The 18350-nt window shown below is 42.6% G+C and overlaps 1 protein-coding gene across 8 annotated transcripts in view; it reads right to left on the bottom strand.

Moving 5' to 3' along the window:
* The window catches only part of SMARCD3 (SWI/SNF related, matrix associated, actin dependent regulator of chromatin, subfamily d, member 3), a 72658-nt gene that overhangs the window by 15778 nt on the left and 38530 nt on the right, over nucleotides 1-18350 (bottom strand). For all 8 annotated transcript variants that reach the window (XM_032713046.1, XM_032713038.1, XM_032713053.1 and 5 more), the window contains 3 exons: nucleotides 16746-16788; nucleotides 5324-5446; nucleotides 698-820 (listed from right to left, as the gene is read on the bottom strand). In XM_032713046.1, coding sequence (XP_032568937.1) covers nucleotides 698-820; nucleotides 5324-5446; nucleotides 16746-16788 — 289 coding nt within the window. The remainder of the gene's footprint in view (nucleotides 1-697; nucleotides 821-5323; nucleotides 5447-16745; nucleotides 16789-18350) is intronic.

The following is an 18350-nucleotide window of genomic DNA, read 5'->3' as shown; positions in this document are numbered from 1 at the left end:
ATTTTTAAACTGAATTTGTCTAACTTCAATTCCCAGATGTTGCACTTTGTCACCACTTCATCCTTCAGGAAGATTATGATTCTGATTCATGTACAGTTACCTCTAGACAGCCGAAAGCCTTGCCCTCTCCATGCATGCAAGTTCTTAATCTGTTTACCCTGTAAATACTCAGCTTGTGAAGCCTATTCAAATAGGTGACACCTTTATTAGGAAAGTCCAGCCTTCCCCAAGGAAATCTAAATCCATCACTGAGGTTTCTGAGGACTTCATAATGATAAAACATTTCTCCCATCCTTGCTCTCACCATCCATACATCATATTGTTCTCCCTAGGAATATGAAGTACTGCCTTCTCCTTGTTATCCTGCTCTTCACAAGATGCAATGCCTGCTGTAGGCCTGACTTTTCATACCTCTTGTGACCTGAACCCTGCCATCTCTTTTAAGGGAATCATCTCAGCCCTCTTCTCTCCACCTCCCCCTACCTATCCTGTCCTTAAGTCTGTTTCACTTCCTGCTGCTCTCCCCAACACTCCCATTAGGGCCTTATCCCTCTCTCTGGTTGGACACGGTGCCTTCCCAGCAGCAACAAGCCAGCACTGCCATTAAGAGATGTCTTGTCTCTGCTGGTGTCCCCACCGCCCCACAGGACAATCTCTAGAGCCCTGCCAGCCCCAGTGAAGCACAGGGCAGTCATACGTCATCCAGGAGCTTCCCCTCCACGCGCAGCTCCCACGAGGCAATGCTGCCGTCGGAGTCCTCGGCATCCGACTTCGCAGGATTGAATGTGTTGGAGATGTAAAGTCTCAGTTTCCGCTTTTGCTGTTGCACACACAGAGAAAAAAAAAGGACAACTCCAGTTAAAGTCCAAGACCTGAGGAAGCCACAGGAAAGGTGACAGTCACACATTTAGTAGAGAATCTACATGTTTAGTACAGTTGCACCAGGTTATACTAGAATATAGGATTCGGTCACATGTAAGAAAATATACTGAAAAGCTGAATCTGAAACTTCCTTTCTTGGCTATACAAACATACTGAAATTCGCTGTAAGTGGAGGAAGACAGGAGGTTGCAGGGCCAAGCCCAAGAGGCAATACATCCTCTACTTCTGGATTACATACTTGAGAAATTGTTGTAAGAAAAGCATTATTTGATGTCCTTCCTGGCTGGAAGGTCCTAGCTGGACCTACCTAGATTGCTAAAACTCATCTGCAAACCTCTTGCAACATGAATGCCTTTCAAAGCTGAATCAGTTCAGATTTGTAAATGACAGTCACAAATACAGCTCATGCTGCAAACCATCTGCCCTGCACATTTCTGCCCATCTGCATCCTACAATCATGCAGCATCTGGTAACAGTCCTCCTGCAGACACACCTGAACACAGAGACACACCCTCCCTTGTTGCCTTACCCTTCACTTCCTTCACTTCAGCAAAGGTTTCAGCTCCACCCAGCTGTGAGACCTGAGCGGAGGAAGGCACCACACTTCATTCCTAACCCAGGCACTCAAGTCTGTGAGAGATACAATCATGCCTACCTGTTGCCATTTTTACAGGCTACCTGAGGTTTCCAATCACTGTGGTGGCTTTTGGCTGTGTCATTTCTCAGCACTTTTCCTCCCGTGCACCACGTGGAAAACCCAGCCATTAAGTCTGATGCACAGATTCCAGACAAGATATTGCCAAAATTTACTCTGGGACTCTAATCTCCAATATCTATTTATAATACAACGACAAAAAGGCTACAGTTGTCAAGTTAACACAGAGAAAACAACCTTCATACAATATAAGAAAGTAGTAGTCTTGTAAAGCTTTCACACTCACATATAGGAGAGAAGGAAGTTACAGATAGCATGTTATAGAGCATAATCTGTCATGGAGGAATGGGAAAGGAAGAGATTTATGGTTGAAGAGGAACAAGAAAATGACTGCATTTTGCCAAATCTGGAGAAGACAGTGACAGGAAGGTTTGACAGAAATGGAGTGTCAGTTGTATGCACTGACAGGGAACAGGATCTTCCAAAGTGCCATGAGTCCAGAAAATGACAGGTCGGCACAGGTAAGAACAGGTAGATAGGCAGAAAAATATTTCTGGGAATCTATATTCTTTCTCCACCCTTTCCCACGGGATTTCTGTTGCTAAAATGCTCTGTCATAATACCTATTTTTTTTAATGACCCAGAATCTCTGCTTGGTGTGGTAGACTTGTGAAGGACTTCACATTTCTAAATTCACAACTCTTCAAATTATCTTGTCCATTTTATGAACCATTCCTAAATTTTCTCCCCACCTGGATTACTCGCAGAACTGCAAGTCTTCATAATCTTCATAAACAGCATTTTCACTTAATAGTTCCTCATAGATACTCTACTAATATTTCAGGTTTATATCGCTCATTCCATTTCCTCTTCTTTCAATTTCCAAAGAAATTATCTCCATTCTCCCATTGCCCTGGAAACTCCTTCTTTCCTCATATCTCCCAATATCCAGATAGGAACTGTGTCTGTTTCCTCAGAAGTCTGACATTTCATCACCGAGATAATCCTCTGCAATAACATCCTTATTCAAATCTGAGTATTTTAGATGTCTCCCTTTCTCCTAGTCTCCAGGCTCTAGCTGCCTTGTACAGTCCACCTAAAACCAAGTTAGTAACGACGTCCAGCTCCACGGAGAATGTCCATATCAGAACTGGAATAGAGAGGCGTCTCTCACCCAGAGCAGCAGCAAACAGATATGTCAAAGTTTGTAGAAGAAACAAAATTAGTTAGGTAACTAATGAAAAAAAATTGAACAAAACCTTAAAAATATCCAACCCAAAGCAGAAAAATCACTGACTTGGTAGACTACACAAGTATCATGAATACTAAAAGGAGCTAGACAATATTTACTGAGTTCAAAACTGCACTGACACGTGAAAAACACATGAAGACAGTTCTATGAAAACTTCAACAACTACAGCAAAAACAACCAACAAACAAAGTGAAACAGAGGTTATAGAGGAATAAAATGGAAAATAGTATGCACAATAGTCTATAAAATCCACTATAGCAGTTTATTTGGTAGTTGTATACTGTACTTTCTCAGGAGAGAATGAGGAGGTGTATAAGAACGAGCCAATGTGGGTGGTAAGAACAAGCTAGGTGCACTAAAAAAATCTTCCTCTACAGTGATTGGGAGAACTGAATTTTTAACCTAAGAAAACAAACCATTAATGAACTTGAAAGACATATTTAAAACATAGACTGATTAAAGAAGGAGATTAGGTGTTTGCATTTTCCTTATCTCACAACGCAAAAAGCAGAACACACAAAATTACGTCAGAAATGTTTCAGAAAAAGTGCAAATCCGAGAGCAATTCCTCAGTCATCTTAAAACCTGAAAGCAGGGAAAGAATCTCAATTCACAGAACCAGGGAGAGAGACACTGTGATGGCAGTCTGATGCTACTACTTGTTTTTAAGCTAAAAATGGAGAACCTGGGAATAGATCATTTGGTCTGAGAAACTGCAACTATACACAGGTCTGGTGAACTCAATGTCCCACACCAGTCCCCGGTGAAAGAGTGACGGTCCCTAGATGACAGTCTCCAGTTTGCAGTCCTGCATATTCCCTACCTCAGACAAATTCAAATTTTCCCCACGATTACAACTCCAGTTTGGGAATCACTGTTTTAAGGCAAATACTTCAAAATTACAAGAGCTGTGATAAGAGATGGAAATGCAGGGATAACTTTCATTGCTGTTACTAATGCTCCAACTATAATAAAATGAAAATACTTAACATCAGAACAACCCATATTTATCTAGACTTAGCTCTAGTTTGATAGGTCTTGACTTTCACAACTGCTACATGCTAGGGCTATTTATACATGAATTTGAAAAACATCTCTTTGATCATTCTCTAGATGTTAAGTAACTGAGTAACTGATATTTAAACTGTATTTGCTGAACCCTAGGTGGAGACAGAATTTTCTGTCTACAGTTTCTGTAGTGTTGTGTCTCTTATATTGTTCCCCACTCCAGATCCTGAATATCTCCATTGCACAGCTTACGGCTGGGACTTCACGTACCTGTTACTTCCCTAATTAAAGACTTTGCCGCAGACTAAACAGATTATAAATGCAAGTCCAAGTCTCCAATCATTTTTAAACACGTCCACATTCCTGGCTAGTTTAAAATAATGTTCTGCCCATATCAAGAAGCTGCAACAAATTACTCCTTCTGAGAGTCCAATTTAGTATATACAACACTTTGTGACAATGAACTTGTGATTTAAGCCATCCACATTTCAGTTTCCTGCCTATCTAGGTATGTTAATGGATCTTGTTTCTTTTTTTCTGTTTCAATATATCAGTTGGAAAAACATCAGGAGTTAAAGCGTTCTATGTCTTATCAGATACCTGTACAGTGACAAACACAACAGAATCTTGATCTTAGTTGGGCTGACACCCATCACCCTGGTACAAACAAGAATGTCGGCAAAACCCTTTGCAGCTATCCCTGTACTACAGGATTTACTAGATGAATGACTATGAGCACCCTATACAGCCAAAAGAACTTAAATTTAAGGTGTGAAAAGAAATTCTTCACAATGAGAGTGGACAAACATCGTAGCAGACTGCCTGAGGAGGCTGTGAAACTTCCATCCTTATGGATTTTCAAAACTCAACAAGGCCTTGAGCAACCCTATTTTGAGCAGGAGGTTGATAGCTTCCACAGTTTCTTCCTACCTAAACTTTTCCATGATTCCATTGAATAGACTCAAAAAACTAAGCAAAAGACCATTTCAGTGGGATATTATGAAGAGTGATGTGCTGGACTTGATCTAATGGAAACTGCAGAAAATGTCATCCATTCTTTTTCTGACATGAATAATCCTTTTACAGGATATGTGTACATTTTTGCAGGATCTTTAACAATTTTTCTGTAAGTAATTCTTCCCATCATATGTTCAGTTATTCCACAAGTTCAGCTTTTGACTGAATTAGAATTGGAAATTTAATACATCTCTTCAGCACACCCTCTAATCTCTTATTTTCTTGTTTTTAATCATTCTGATACAAAATTTCAAAATCAGTGTTTATTTATCCCTAAGCTATTATTCCCCTTATTAAAGGCTTTCAGAAGCTAGAGCTGGCAATAACCACAGAATTTTCTCTACCACTTTTCCATGCATGCTGATCCCCAGCTGCTGAATCTTCGGAGCTTTGTCTGACCCACTCCAAAATATTCCTGTAACAGGACTTTTATTGAAAAGATCATTTCACCATTTAATACAAGAACTATTTCCCCACTCAACACAATCTACAAATTTTTCACAACATACCTTCATTGGCCTCTTCAGCGCTTCCTGAATATCCACACGCTTCCGCATAATGGTCTGATCCAGCTTGCGTTCAAAGGCCAAGAGATCCATGTAGGCCTGGGACTCAGGAACCAGCTCTCGGATCTGAGAAGGAAGCAAGGAATATCCAAGCACTGGAAGCACGAATCTGCCATGTTCCAGAGCAGCAATACTGACCCATTCCATGCCCTCAGACAGATGTGCCCAGAGTTGTTCTCCCTCCAGCAGTTCCCAGACAGTGAGGCAGGTCTCAGGGGCATGGGACAAGCACAGACTGAAGAGTGGGAGCACAGAACTGAAGCTAATGGATTCTGGAAGACCCCAGCTAGATTCACAAGGCCTGAACCATAGCTGCTTTTTTTCAAGTGAGGCTTAGCTACCAGCAGCCCAGGAGCCACTGCTGTCAGCAATCCAAAGTCCAGTAAATTTGTCCTGTTCAAACTAAAAGAGTGCTGCATCTCTCTAGACTAAAAAAAGAGGGGATGTTCATCTGATGTTAAAAAAACAAGTGTTACCCATTGTAAGTAAAAACTGACACATAGGATGCCAGCCTTTGCCAGCTCATCTTCCTGGTTGAGGTGGAATTGACCTTCACACCAAAGTTTCCACATGATCAGCTATCAGGTGTCAACCTATGATCCTGCCAACTTTTATTGATATTTTAATACATTAGCTAAACTACGTTAGTTCTATTGACAAATATCCTTTTTATTTTCTGTTTGATGGAGAAGTCAGTAGAGAAGGGAATATGAAGTAGGTTGGAAGGAAGACCTCATGATCTGAACTTAGAAATGGGCAAGTATACCCTTAAATGAAAAAGTTCGCTCTTAATTTGGAATACCTCATGCAGGCAAACCATATAAGAAAGGAACTGTAAATAATTAAAATAAATCTATGGGACTGCCTTGTCTATTTCTACAATACTCACCCTAACTGTCACCTATATAACTAATATATTTATATTTTTAAATAATACATTTAACTGTTAGAATACTTCTATAGGAATTAAAAGTCAGTTGGTATTCCTGTTTTGCTTTAGAATCAGAAGTCTACAGTTTAAATTTGTTGTAAGAGACAAACACCTATGTGAGAGACACCAGGCACACATCTGTTCACTGTGTTCTGCAAGGACATGAGAACTCCTGAACGAGCTCATCCCAACAGTCATCTCTTCTAGCATTGCATCTCTGACAGTAGTTGAAAGTTGCTGCCTTTAAGCATCCATAACAGCTCGAGGCTCAGCATTTCAGAACCTCACCAGGCAGTGTGGGAGGAACTACCTCCTTTTGCTCATTTGGAACCTGCCACCACTGAGCTTCATTTGATGCCATCCCTGTGCACGGCTGGGGCAGTAGTGGTCAGGCATTCCCTAGGCACCTTCTCCATACATGTTACAGTTTTTCGTCATCCCTTTCTTAATAATTTTCTTTTCCAGCCTGAAGATGAACAACTGCTCCCTGCTGTATTTAGACTGATTAAGATTATCAAATAAATGTCTCTTCCAACCTACTCTATTTGTTTGTTTTGAGATACCTGCCCTGTTTACAGCAAGACTGACACTTTGGAGAAACCCAAACCACAGAGTCAAAAACGCTGTTCAGCTTTAACTGACATTATATTTCTAACTGCTCATATGCTTTCTCAAAGTGTTAGTATTAGCAGAATAATAAAGGAACACGAACATTTTTAAGAGCGAAGCACGAAGAGCAAGCATTCCCCTGGAAACATCAAGGAGTTGCCAGATAGCTTGCAAAGGACAGCGGTGCTTCCTCCCAGTGAGTACAAACCTCTGGACCCAACAAAATACCCCAGTGCTTTTATCCCATCCCACACTGATGAAAAGATTCCTCAGTTCCTTGCCTGAGGAAATTAATTGTGGTGTACTGCAGTCAACTAAAAATTCTGGACTGAGAAAAGAGTTTCAGGCCTTTAACACTGAGTTCCATCAGAGTCAGTTCATGAATCCCCAGTCTCATGGTGATGCAGGGAGAGGCCTACACAGCCTTTAGGATACAGGCTGTACCACACAGGTGATACAACCTTCCCAGCTGGTTGGCAGGGTACTAGAGCCAGGATCTAATGACGTTTCTAGTAAGTTTGTAGAAACAGCAGTAATCTTCAATAAATATTTCTATTCCACACCTTTACATCTTTTACCACATGAAAGTGAAATGGTATTTCCTATTCCATTCCCATAATCAAAATGCATGTTAAATATTATAAGACGTTAAAAAGCACACTTTAAAATCAGCCAAAGACAATACTGCATATAATTCCTTGAACTGCAAATGGCCACAGGTTGGGAAAGCATTTGAGAGAAGAATTGTACTTGCTGTGTTTGTACTCTTCTCTAGGGATGTGTTGTGGTCACAGCAAAGACGGGATTTTGGGCTGGACCAAAGGTTCACTCAGGCCAGTTTTGGCAGCTCTTACAGTCCTTTGGTTTCTCACTCTACTATTGGAATAATCTTTTAGAGACACGATAATGTTCCCATTTCATATCCTTTCCCAATTTCCCCTCAGGAAAATCAAAGGAGAGCCCCAGCAGTATCACATCACAATGAAGAATTTTCTTAGGTTTTGGTATACCTTAGCTCCAAAAGATAAGGGTACTCTTACACTCCCAGCCAGTAGTACATAATTAATTTTCAGTTTTCTTCACAGGTAACTGAACCCCAGTTATCTGGGTGGTCCTTCTTCTTGCATGGTTTGCCCTAAATGAAAAGTTCATAGCTCCGTGAAAGTCTCCACTCTTCTACTAAAGTTCTAACTACAAATGTGTTAAGAATATTTCGACATTTGAATTCTCCATTCTTGTCTTCATCTGTTTGAAAAAAACTCCGGAAAGCACCTATTAGCAGCATCTCACTGGCTAAGGTTTTGAAGCATGTCTGTTACACCTTATCTTAGAATTACAGAGATAACTGGAAGAGATTACTAATAACATTAGTAAGATAGTGTCTTTCTAGATGTTGGGGTTATTTTTTTTCTTATTGTGAAAATACAAATGTTTTAAACTTTTAAAAATTAGTAAGAACAGATTATTATTAAATTATGCACTTTTATCCTTGATTTCCAAAAGTTTATTTTTATTGGTGGTGACAAAGGAATGGCAAACTTGCAAATGGGGGCACTGAGGAGAGTGTGGAGGGAATGACATGATGGAAGAGGCTTTCACGATTTCCTTGTAGAAACAGCACAATGTGGAGGCCCCACCACACCTGTCTGTAAAACAGATGTGCAAGGCTTGCAAGACAGAAGCAGAAACTAGGGAACAGCTGCACCACTACAAATTCTGGGACATGAACAACATCATGGGATAGCTTCTACAGCTGCCACAGTATAACAGCTTGGAAGGCAATGACAGCAGGCTGCAGGCCAGGGAAGACAAGAAGAAAGCCTTCTGCAAGTGGATCAGCAACAGAAGGAAGGCTCAGGAAAACCCAGGTCTGGGTCTGGTTCTGCCCCTGTGTCCAAAGCCCCGGAGAAGGCCGTGGCACTGTGTGCTGTCTTTGGCTTCACTGCTCCTGGATAAGTCCTGGCCTCAGCCCTCCCAGGGCCCTGAGCCCACGTCAGTCAGGGCAGCAGGGCTGTTCAGAGGGACCCTGACAGGCTGCAGGAACAGGATGGCAGCTTAATACAGTAAAGGTGAAGTTCTGCTCCTGCCATCAGAACCTGAAAAGACTGTAAGACCCTTCAGAAAGGGCTGCTTCTGAGTTTGCTGACTGAGCTGCAACACTGAACACATGCAGTGGAATGCCCAGTAAAGCAATTTAGCTGTATGGGCGGGTACTGGTGAGACCACAGCTGCCAATAACGGTGACCCAAACTCACTGCAGGTAAGTTAACGAAGTCATCTGCATGAGCAGCAACAAAGAGCCAAAGATGCCAGGAATAAAGAACAGGAATGGTGCTGGGGCTTTTATAATGTAACCTGAATGTAAGAAGCAGAATCTACAAGTGACACAGGATGGGGAAATCAGGAAAAAAAGAAGAGCACAGGATATGCATCCATACCATGGCAAACTGGGAGAAAGAAAACAATACAAATTATTAAAAGTAGTTGTACAATCAAAAACAATAAAGGTAAAGCCCAGAGAAGCTGTGGCTGCCCCAACCGTGGAAGTGTTCAGGGCATGTTTGGATGGGGTTTGGAACAACCTGGTCTATGGAAGCTGTCCCTGGCCACGGCAGGAGGTGGAATGGGAAGAGGTTTAAAGTCCCTTCCAACCCAAATCATTCTGTGATTCCATGATTCTATGGCATAGCTACAGCATGGGGACTCTCACTGCTTCCCAGGGAAATCTTAAAAGGATTTTGGAAATGGTAGGGGAGAAAACAATAGTCCAGAATAACACTGTAGCCTAACAGGTCAGTGCAGTTCTAAATACATGAGCAAAAACATCTGGAGCAAGATTAAGGATTTTACAATTACTGCCATGCTTGGCAATACATTAATCACCAAAAGAAGACTAGAGTCATAAATGAAGAAATCTACTGACAAACTCAAGAAAACTCCACAAAATTCTGAGAAAAGCTATTGAGAATATTAGGAGACAGGAAAACATGCTCTATAACACAAAGTTCCATAAAGCAAATCAATTGCTTCACTTACGAGTATGTATCTACCTATACAGAAAGAAAAAATAGTTTCTTTGCCTATCAAAGTGACAACATAATGATCCTGAAATTGTTTAAGTTCAGTTCAGAAGTAAGGTGAAAATTTTTAGGAGTGAGTGTAGCCAAATACTGAAAAAAATTGACAATGACTGCAGGGAATACTTCATCGGTAGTGATTTTCAATACTCTAAGGTCTGTCTTGTATACCAAAAGCAAAACAAAGTAGCAGTAAGTTCTCATGATAGGGTTGGACTTCAGATTGTCTAGTTGTATGACACTAAAAATAAACTAGTATTTTTTTTTTTTCCTCCCAGAAGATCAAATATGTGCTCCTTCTTTTCAGAGTCTTCATAAGAAGGCTTGCCACTCTCTAGTAAAATAAAAAGACCTCTTAATACAGCTATTAGGAGCTGATATACAAGTATGCAGACCATAAAGAACAGACAGAATACTGATAGGAACTGACAGGAAAAAATCAGAGTCAGTGATAGAAAATCTGAGCTTAAGCTGGAGACAGAGGTTTTCTTGAGCTGCGCTCATTGCACCTGACAGATCCAAGACCAGAGGTGTAAGGAGGAACAGATGTGAAATTTTACATTTCTGCACAGGACAAAGCCATCTCCCACATTCACAACACTACACGGACAGATTACAGAACAGATCTCCAACATTCTCCTACTGCAAACAGATTAGCTCTTGATTCCTGCCTGTTGAAAAAAAAACTTAGAATAATCATTTCTGCAGCTTCTGCCATCAAAAAACAGAGAATCTGGAAAGTGCATTTTTGCCATAGACAGTTTTCTAGAGGAGGTTGTTTAGGTTTTCCTTTGCATCCTGAGGTGAAGTACGGATATCAGCAAACCTAAGGAATAGGTCTCTGTCAGTCTCACTGACCTCCAGCATGACTACATTATCAAACCTTTCCTGCTGACTGAGTATAAACCGTTCTGCCACAAATGTCACATTGTAAGATACTGAATTCTGAAGGAATTTGAGCTTCTTCAGGTGGAGACCTGACAGGAGCCCTGCTGTCTACTAAAGAAGTCTATCTGCAGCTCAGCCTTCCTTGATCTTCCCAAGCCTCTGGTGTTAAGGCAGTCTCTGCTTCTTTGCTATCGGAAGCCCCCATCACAGTGCCCTCCGACAGCAGGCAAGACCAAGGGCACCCACATCCTGGGACCAAACTGTTTGAGCCTTTGGAATTATGCTGATGAATAGTCCTCAAACACACAAAGGATTCATTGAATATCTGGCAAAGTCATGATTTGTGTAGACAACTGTTTAAACCCCAGTAATCACAAAATAATTTGGATCCAAAGGACCTCTGCAAGTCATGCAGGCCAACTGTTGCACAAAACAGGTTCAAATCACATCAGCTTGCTCAGGACCTTGTCCAGCCAGGCTCTGAATACCTCCAAGGATGGACACCCCACAGCATCTTTTGGCAGCCTGTTCCCATGTTTTGATACTAGCATATGTTTGTTTTGTCGGAGTTTTTTTTAAAGCGGTCCCTTATAGGGAGTCAACTGCCCGTGTTGCAGTGTGTTTCTGCTGCCTCTCATCCTATTGTCATGCACCTCCAAGGTCTCAGAAAAAAGCCCAATAAATAAAATTGGACCTAGGCAGGAACAACTGGAGCTGCATTCTTCACTTCCTAAGCAGGACAAACAAAACAGTTTCAGCAATTTGCTTTTTTTAAAAAAAATCACTAATAAATAGAGATTTGGTAGCTCCTTTAGAATTAAGCTACCATAGAATTTCCATCTTTGAGAGTTGTTGGATTTCATAAAGTTCTTGTTGGTTCATTCCCCCAGCTGGTCCACAAGCATATTGACCAGTTTCCCCACTCAGTGATTTGGTGTCATCCGCAGATTTTATAAGCAAGCGCTGCACTGCCTCCTCCAGTGACAAAGATGCTGGACTGACCAGCTGACAGGACAGATCCCTGCAGTACTCTGATGTCACTGTCTTCCTGGACGAGTACAACCATGAGCCACTACGCTCTAAGCCCCATCACCAAACCAGATGGTTGTCAGACCATCTACACCAAAATGCCCCAGCCTGGATACAAGACTATTATGTGTGAGAGAGTGGCCTTGCAAGGACATGGGCCAGTTCCCTCAGCTCCCTCAGCTGCAGCCTGCTAGGTACCATGGAGTTGTACAAATCAAGTTTTCTCAAGAAATACGTGGCTCAAACCCTGTCCACTGTCAGCTGCTCCTCTTGGATGTGTTCACTGATCACAAGGTATGGGAGACATCCTTAATGCAAGCTGAGACAAAGAAGGCTTTGAGTGCTTCAGACTTACTGTCTCCGTTGTCACTGTGTCACCCAGTCCACTCAGCATGGGCACACATTCTCCTTGGTCAGCCTTTATTACTAACATAATAGTAGAAGCTTTTCTTGTCCTTGATGTCCTTGAAGATCTCAACTACAGTTGAGCTTTGACTTTGCCAGTACCATTCCCTATATACCCACGCAACATTTCTAAACTCCTCCTTTGTAGCTTGTCCTGCTTCCACATCGTACGCTACCTTCTGATGTTGGGACCACCACTGTGAGTTCCCTGTGCTGGGATTCTCATAAATCTGCTCATTTTCCTGCATTTCAACACAGGCTGCTCTTAAACATCCTTAAAGACCTGCCAGCTGCCCCGGGCCACTTTGCCCTTCCAAGCTGCTTCCCAAGGCATGACACCTACTTATTCAATTCCCTGAATAAGCCAAACTCTGCTTTTCTGAAGTCCAGGGTCTGTACGTGGCTATTCTCCTTCCTCATTCCCTGCAAGATCTTGATCTTCATTATTTCACAGTTGCTACATCCAAGGCTACCACTGATTATCACATTCCCGACCATTTCTTTCTTGAGTGAATGGCAGATCCAGGTGTTCTTCACCTCTGGTTGGCTCAGACGAAAAAAGAGGTGCACAACAGCCATGCAGTGACTAAACCAGAACAGGACAGCTATTATGGCATGGGATCTGTGCAGAGAATCCCACATGGTGGTCGGTGAACAGCAGCAGCAGAAGTTGACTAAATATTTGTGTAAAGGAAAATGAAGGAGAGAGGATGAAAGGGGAGGACAGCTGTACAAAAACCTGTCAGCACAACTAGAGTAAAAGTCCTCACAGGAATCTGGGCCCCAGTGAGAAGAACAGCGGCCAATACTGAGAGATGCCATGCCACTGAAGGAGGAGCAGTTTGCTGTTTCAAAGTTGCACTCCACTCGGCAAGTTAAACAGGAAAAGCAGAGACACGCAGCTCTAGAGCCAGAATGGTTCTCAGCTTAGATTCTTGCATCAGAAAGGGTAGGCAAGGAAGCTGAAGAAACAGAATAGTGAATCACAGCCACAGTTCCTGGGAAAAAATGTAATGACTCCGAATGAAGAGAAAATAAGACTGACCAGAAGTAATTAGAAGGCAAGGCCTGGAGAAAGAAGAGGAGCAATCTGAGGTGCAGTCATGTTTCCCTACAGATAGTCTGTGGCCTGAGGTCAAAACTGAGGCTCAACTGCTAGACTTGGGTCACAAAGGCCACATCGGCTCCACGGATTTAGGTCCCCAGCTATGAATGAAGATGCCTGTGAACTGCTCAAAAACTGAATGAGGGTTTCAGTGACATGAGAACATGGGAAGGATCCAGAGGTGAGGAAAATGGGGTGGGAAACATCCTGCTGCACAGAACCAGAGTTAATGTCGAATACACTATAAAAAATACTAGGCCTTGTTTCCTTACAGTATGTCAGCCTGGGCTTAACCAAGTCTTTGTGGTCATTAAAACTGCATTTTAGACAAAAGAGATGCAGATGATACAATCGACTTGCATTTAAGTAAAGCATTTGACATACAGTCATAAAGGGACCCACTGCTTAAGACTGAAAAATGGAGATTACAACAAGAACTATATATGGTAAAGAACTGGGATAGGAAAAAAGTATTAAGCAGGAAGCACCTCACGGACCACTTCTGAGACTGATTTTATTTAAATGCATTCATTAATAGTTCCTGTACCAAAAGGAGAAATATGCTAACAAAACTTAATAATGACAAATTTGGGTGGCATTGTCATCACAAGGCAGAGGACAGTACAGAGAAGGTAAGGAAGCTCAGAACTCTATAATGGAAATGGGATGAAATATAGCATTACAAAGCACAGCATCGTGTTCCTCACAGTCTAATTCCTGCTCTAATATGGGAATTCATCAATTGCAAATAATAGAAAGCAGAAATACTTTTGAGTCAATCACAGAACGACCACTGGTAATACTAGTAATCTGTAATACTATGTATAGTTCTAATTTCTTGAGAAGTAGATTTAAAAAGGTTTGAAATAGATGAATTTAACTTGGAATAGATAAAGAACTGCAAGGATTTCAAGAGGGGAGCCCCTTTTACTTGTCAACCTAAAAGACTTGCCTTGCCTAACAAAATAGAAAAAAACCCCAAGCTGCCAGATCTAAGTAAGTGAGAAGTAAGGAATCTAACTAGTCTCGAGGTGGTAATTGTGTCATGGCTTCCATAACAGAGGGAACCAGACTGGATGTGCCAGGAGGTCCCATGCAGTTCCATAATCCAGTTTTCTTATGTGTAATAGTTTGCTGGGTTAAATTTTTCACACCATTAGATTCCTGCAAAATTAAATCCTTCTCAGATAGCTGACCTGTAGCAGCTGAGTGACCCTACTGACCAGTGATATGCTCCAGCACTATGGCAACAGGCTTGACCAGAAAGCTTGGAAATCCAACTGTGGGTTATCTGTGCCAACTGCTTGAGTCACTACCACAAGCAAGGAACACTGAGAACCCATCTCCTTTTCCACTACTACATAAGGGTGGTTTTAAAGAGTAAAGTGTATTTAACATCTTCCTCTCTCTCCTGTGCAGTTCCCAGAAAACATAAGCAAGAGTCTCCAAAAAGTCTGTGGGTAACAGATGCCGACTGGCTGGAAAACACTGCAGAAGTAGTTCCAGAAAGTTGGAAGTTTTACCCTGTGTTTCACATGAATTCCACAGCAACCAGTGCAAATCCTCCACTTGACAGGACAGGATTTCCTCATCCCACAGACAGTGAGAGTAAGGGGTTTCTGACACACTGACTAGCAGTCTAACAGAGAACCTTAACCCAGACAGAGCATCACATCATTGACACCAGCACTGCAGCTGCACTGATAAAACCCCATTGCAGACAGACCTTTAGCAATCTGTGTTGCCTTTATCACTCCATCAGTTAAAACTACTGGCTGACACCAACAAAGGTACTGAGAGGCAAGAAGACTTGGTGATAGCATGGTTCTGAAAGCACCTGTAGAGATTTCTGACATACCAAAATAAGGCTCTACCTATGAAAGAATTATTATGGGCTTGACAAATACAGGCACTGGCTTTCTGTTGCCAAAAAAGTTTGGTTATCTCTGTTATGAGACCTTTCCATCTTATAAAGGCGCCAGACAAAAAACCAAACCAACAAAATAAAACACCTCCACAACCAGCCAACCAAAAACCTCAAAACAATAAAATAAAAAGTGCCTTGAAATGGATATATATTTCCAGGGACAGCCTCACCATCCAGTATGTATCATTGTCTGTGAAAACAGTTTGTGTGGGACAGACAAAACTGACAGTACAAGACACTTAGCTTTCATTATAAGAAAGTACAGACCCCCAGCAGAGCAGGAATGAGGCTTCAACATCAAATACCAGGGAGGCTGCAATCAGTTCAAAGGTCTGGGTTTAATGGTAGCTTGGTCCTTTCAAGCCTGCAGCATGAGAGATCTCATGGCTGACCTATGAGAGGCTTTGCTTTCAGAAGATGGCAGGAATGACAAGAGAAGAAGTAATAACATGACACCAGTAGTACCAAAGTGGGTTCACCTCCTCTGGTGGCTGGTAGAAGGCACCTGTGAAACAGTAACAGAAGAGACTCTGGAGCCTGTCAGTAAGTTTGGGCTCACATGAGCAGTGGAGAGGTAAGCTTGAAAAAGATGTGGAGTAAAAGGGCACACCTATCCAAGGGATTCTGAGCCCAGAAACAGCACCAGCAGCCAAAGAAACTGGGACTAGGATATGACAAGGGTGTGTGTTTTGAAGCCTAAGGAAGGTCGCCTTTTGAGACCAAGCAGGTTCTTGGGGAACCGTACTGAACAGGGTAAAGGAAAGGAAAAGTCTGGGAATAATGAAAGAGAAGGGGAGCAGAGAGAAATCTCAGTGTTTAGAAAGGAATTAGAAGATTTAAGCATTGAGGATCAAGCATAGGCAGACACCAAAAGCTAGACATATCCCCAGGGATAAGAGAATTAGTAACTCTCCAGATAATACAGACCCCTGAACTCTGTTGTTTGCACGGGTGCACTTCAGTCCTACTGGGACACAACCACAAAAATCAGAACCTGGCAGCTCTACTGGGCCAGAGACCCGAGGCCGAGCCTGTCCCCTCGGGCACAGCTGTGCTCTGGACCATGGTTTGGGCAGCCCCAAAAATGGATCAAAAGCATGGTGGAGACCTGAGGGCCCCGGCGCAGGCATCGCCTGGTGGCCCAGCACCGCAGTCCCTCCAGCAAGCGGCAGTGCTGGCTCGGCCAACCCAGGCGCGAGGCCGCGCAGGCCAGGCTGCTCCACGCTCCCAGCCCCCAGCCCAGCCCCAGCCTGGCTCTCCAGACTTTCACCCACTGCCTACTTACTTTTTAATTAGATTTTTAAACAAAAAGTGAAAGAATTTTCTAAAATCCCTCTAATTACACTTAGATGCTGAACTGATTGTGAAGGGAATAGGAAATGAAAGCGACTCACCCTCTGAGGGAGAATTTTGTCAGCCATCTTCCTCCTCTTGGCACTGTACATTTTTTAAAGAAAAAAACACGTTACCATGGTGACAGATCTAGGAGTAACGAGGCCACCTGCTAAATTATCCTGACATCTCCACATGCTGGTGCACAGCTGTGCATGCATCAGCAAAAGGGCCTCACCCATGCCCAGGACCTCAGACCCCTTCTCTCAGCAGCCTGGGGAGGCAGTTAGCTAAGAACAAATCAGGGCTGTCTGTTATGCATCCTGGAAAGAAGTCTGCAAGTTCTTTGATCACAGCACCTTCTGTGGTGCAGGGTGGCAACGTATGCAAGTGCATGTGCACACGCTGCCTCTGGGTACAGACGAGCGTGCAGGACAGTCTCGTGTGGTGTGCACAGACACCCTTGTGCGTGTGCACATCTGGCTGAGTGCCTGCAAACAGCACGTGACCTTGTTCAAACAGACCACACACATTTGTTCAAGCATGCCCAAAATCGAGTGCTGAGGCAAACACACATATATGTGTGCATTTCATATGATGTATGAAAACACACACACATGCACACACTTCCCTATGTACTTACATCTGTTTGACTGTAACGGATCTGCACGAGTGATGTGCAAAGGTAAGAGGCCTGATGTTTCCATATTTGTTCATCTTTATGAATGCACATGAGGGAAGATGTATGTGTGCCTGCAGTGTATATACACACTGTTTCCATACCCATACATAGGCACATTTCCATATCTATGCTTTGAAAAATACACTTGTGCTCCTGTACATGCACACAAATGTGCATGTGCCTGAGAAATGATACTGTAGCAAAGACTGTCAAATACACTGTCTTTTGAATTCTTCAGATTCTAAGACCCGTTTGTGCCCACCAAACCTGTCACCCAGCTTTCTCTAACAGGGCCAAGAGGGAATTCAGGCCTTATTCTTCACCTCTGTAATTTGTGAAGCCTTTACCTTAAGCAGGAGATGAATCACTCCATCTATGATAGACAAATGAGAGAAAGCAAAGCACCTGCTGTCTTCATACAGGAAGCCAGTCATCAGCCATGTCCACATAAAAGGTCTTTCCACGCACTGGTGTGACATACTCTCTTCCTATGTTTGTTAATAATAAGCCTGGCCTGAAATACCAGATTCTTAGAGTCTTCCCCACCCCCATATAAGCCAAGGCTGAGGAACTCTTTGTGCCTGGAGGTGCAAACTATATCCTTCCCTGGAGGCAGAAAATTCATCTATACAGTTACAACCAACTTAATAGGTGAACAATGTCCCTTTTTAAAAGTGTAGGAATAATGGGACTGGAATGTTACTCGGTGTGAACCTCCAACACCTTCCACAGCCCACAAAATCAAATCTGCACTGAAACACTTCACAGAATCTGGAAGTAAAGGCTGAGCAAGTCCTAGCCTCCCAAAGGGAGCGGGACATGCAACAACCTGCAAAACCCCACAGGCTTGCAGTTAAAAAGGAAGTAACAAACCAACATCCCCAAACAACTTGGGTCTCAACCATTTCTTCAAGAGTCTGTTACAGAAATGAGATTTTTGTCTCCATCAAACCTGCCAAGAAAGGACAAGTACAACCTTCTTGGC

Source organism: Chiroxiphia lanceolata, chromosome 1 (assembly GCF_009829145.1).
Source record: "Chiroxiphia lanceolata isolate bChiLan1 chromosome 1, bChiLan1.pri, whole genome shotgun sequence".
NCBI lineage: Eukaryota > Metazoa > Chordata > Aves > Passeriformes > Pipridae > Chiroxiphia > Chiroxiphia lanceolata.
The sequence above is the reverse complement of the archived record's forward strand: the minus strand, read 5'-3'. Positions and strand labels throughout refer to the sequence as shown.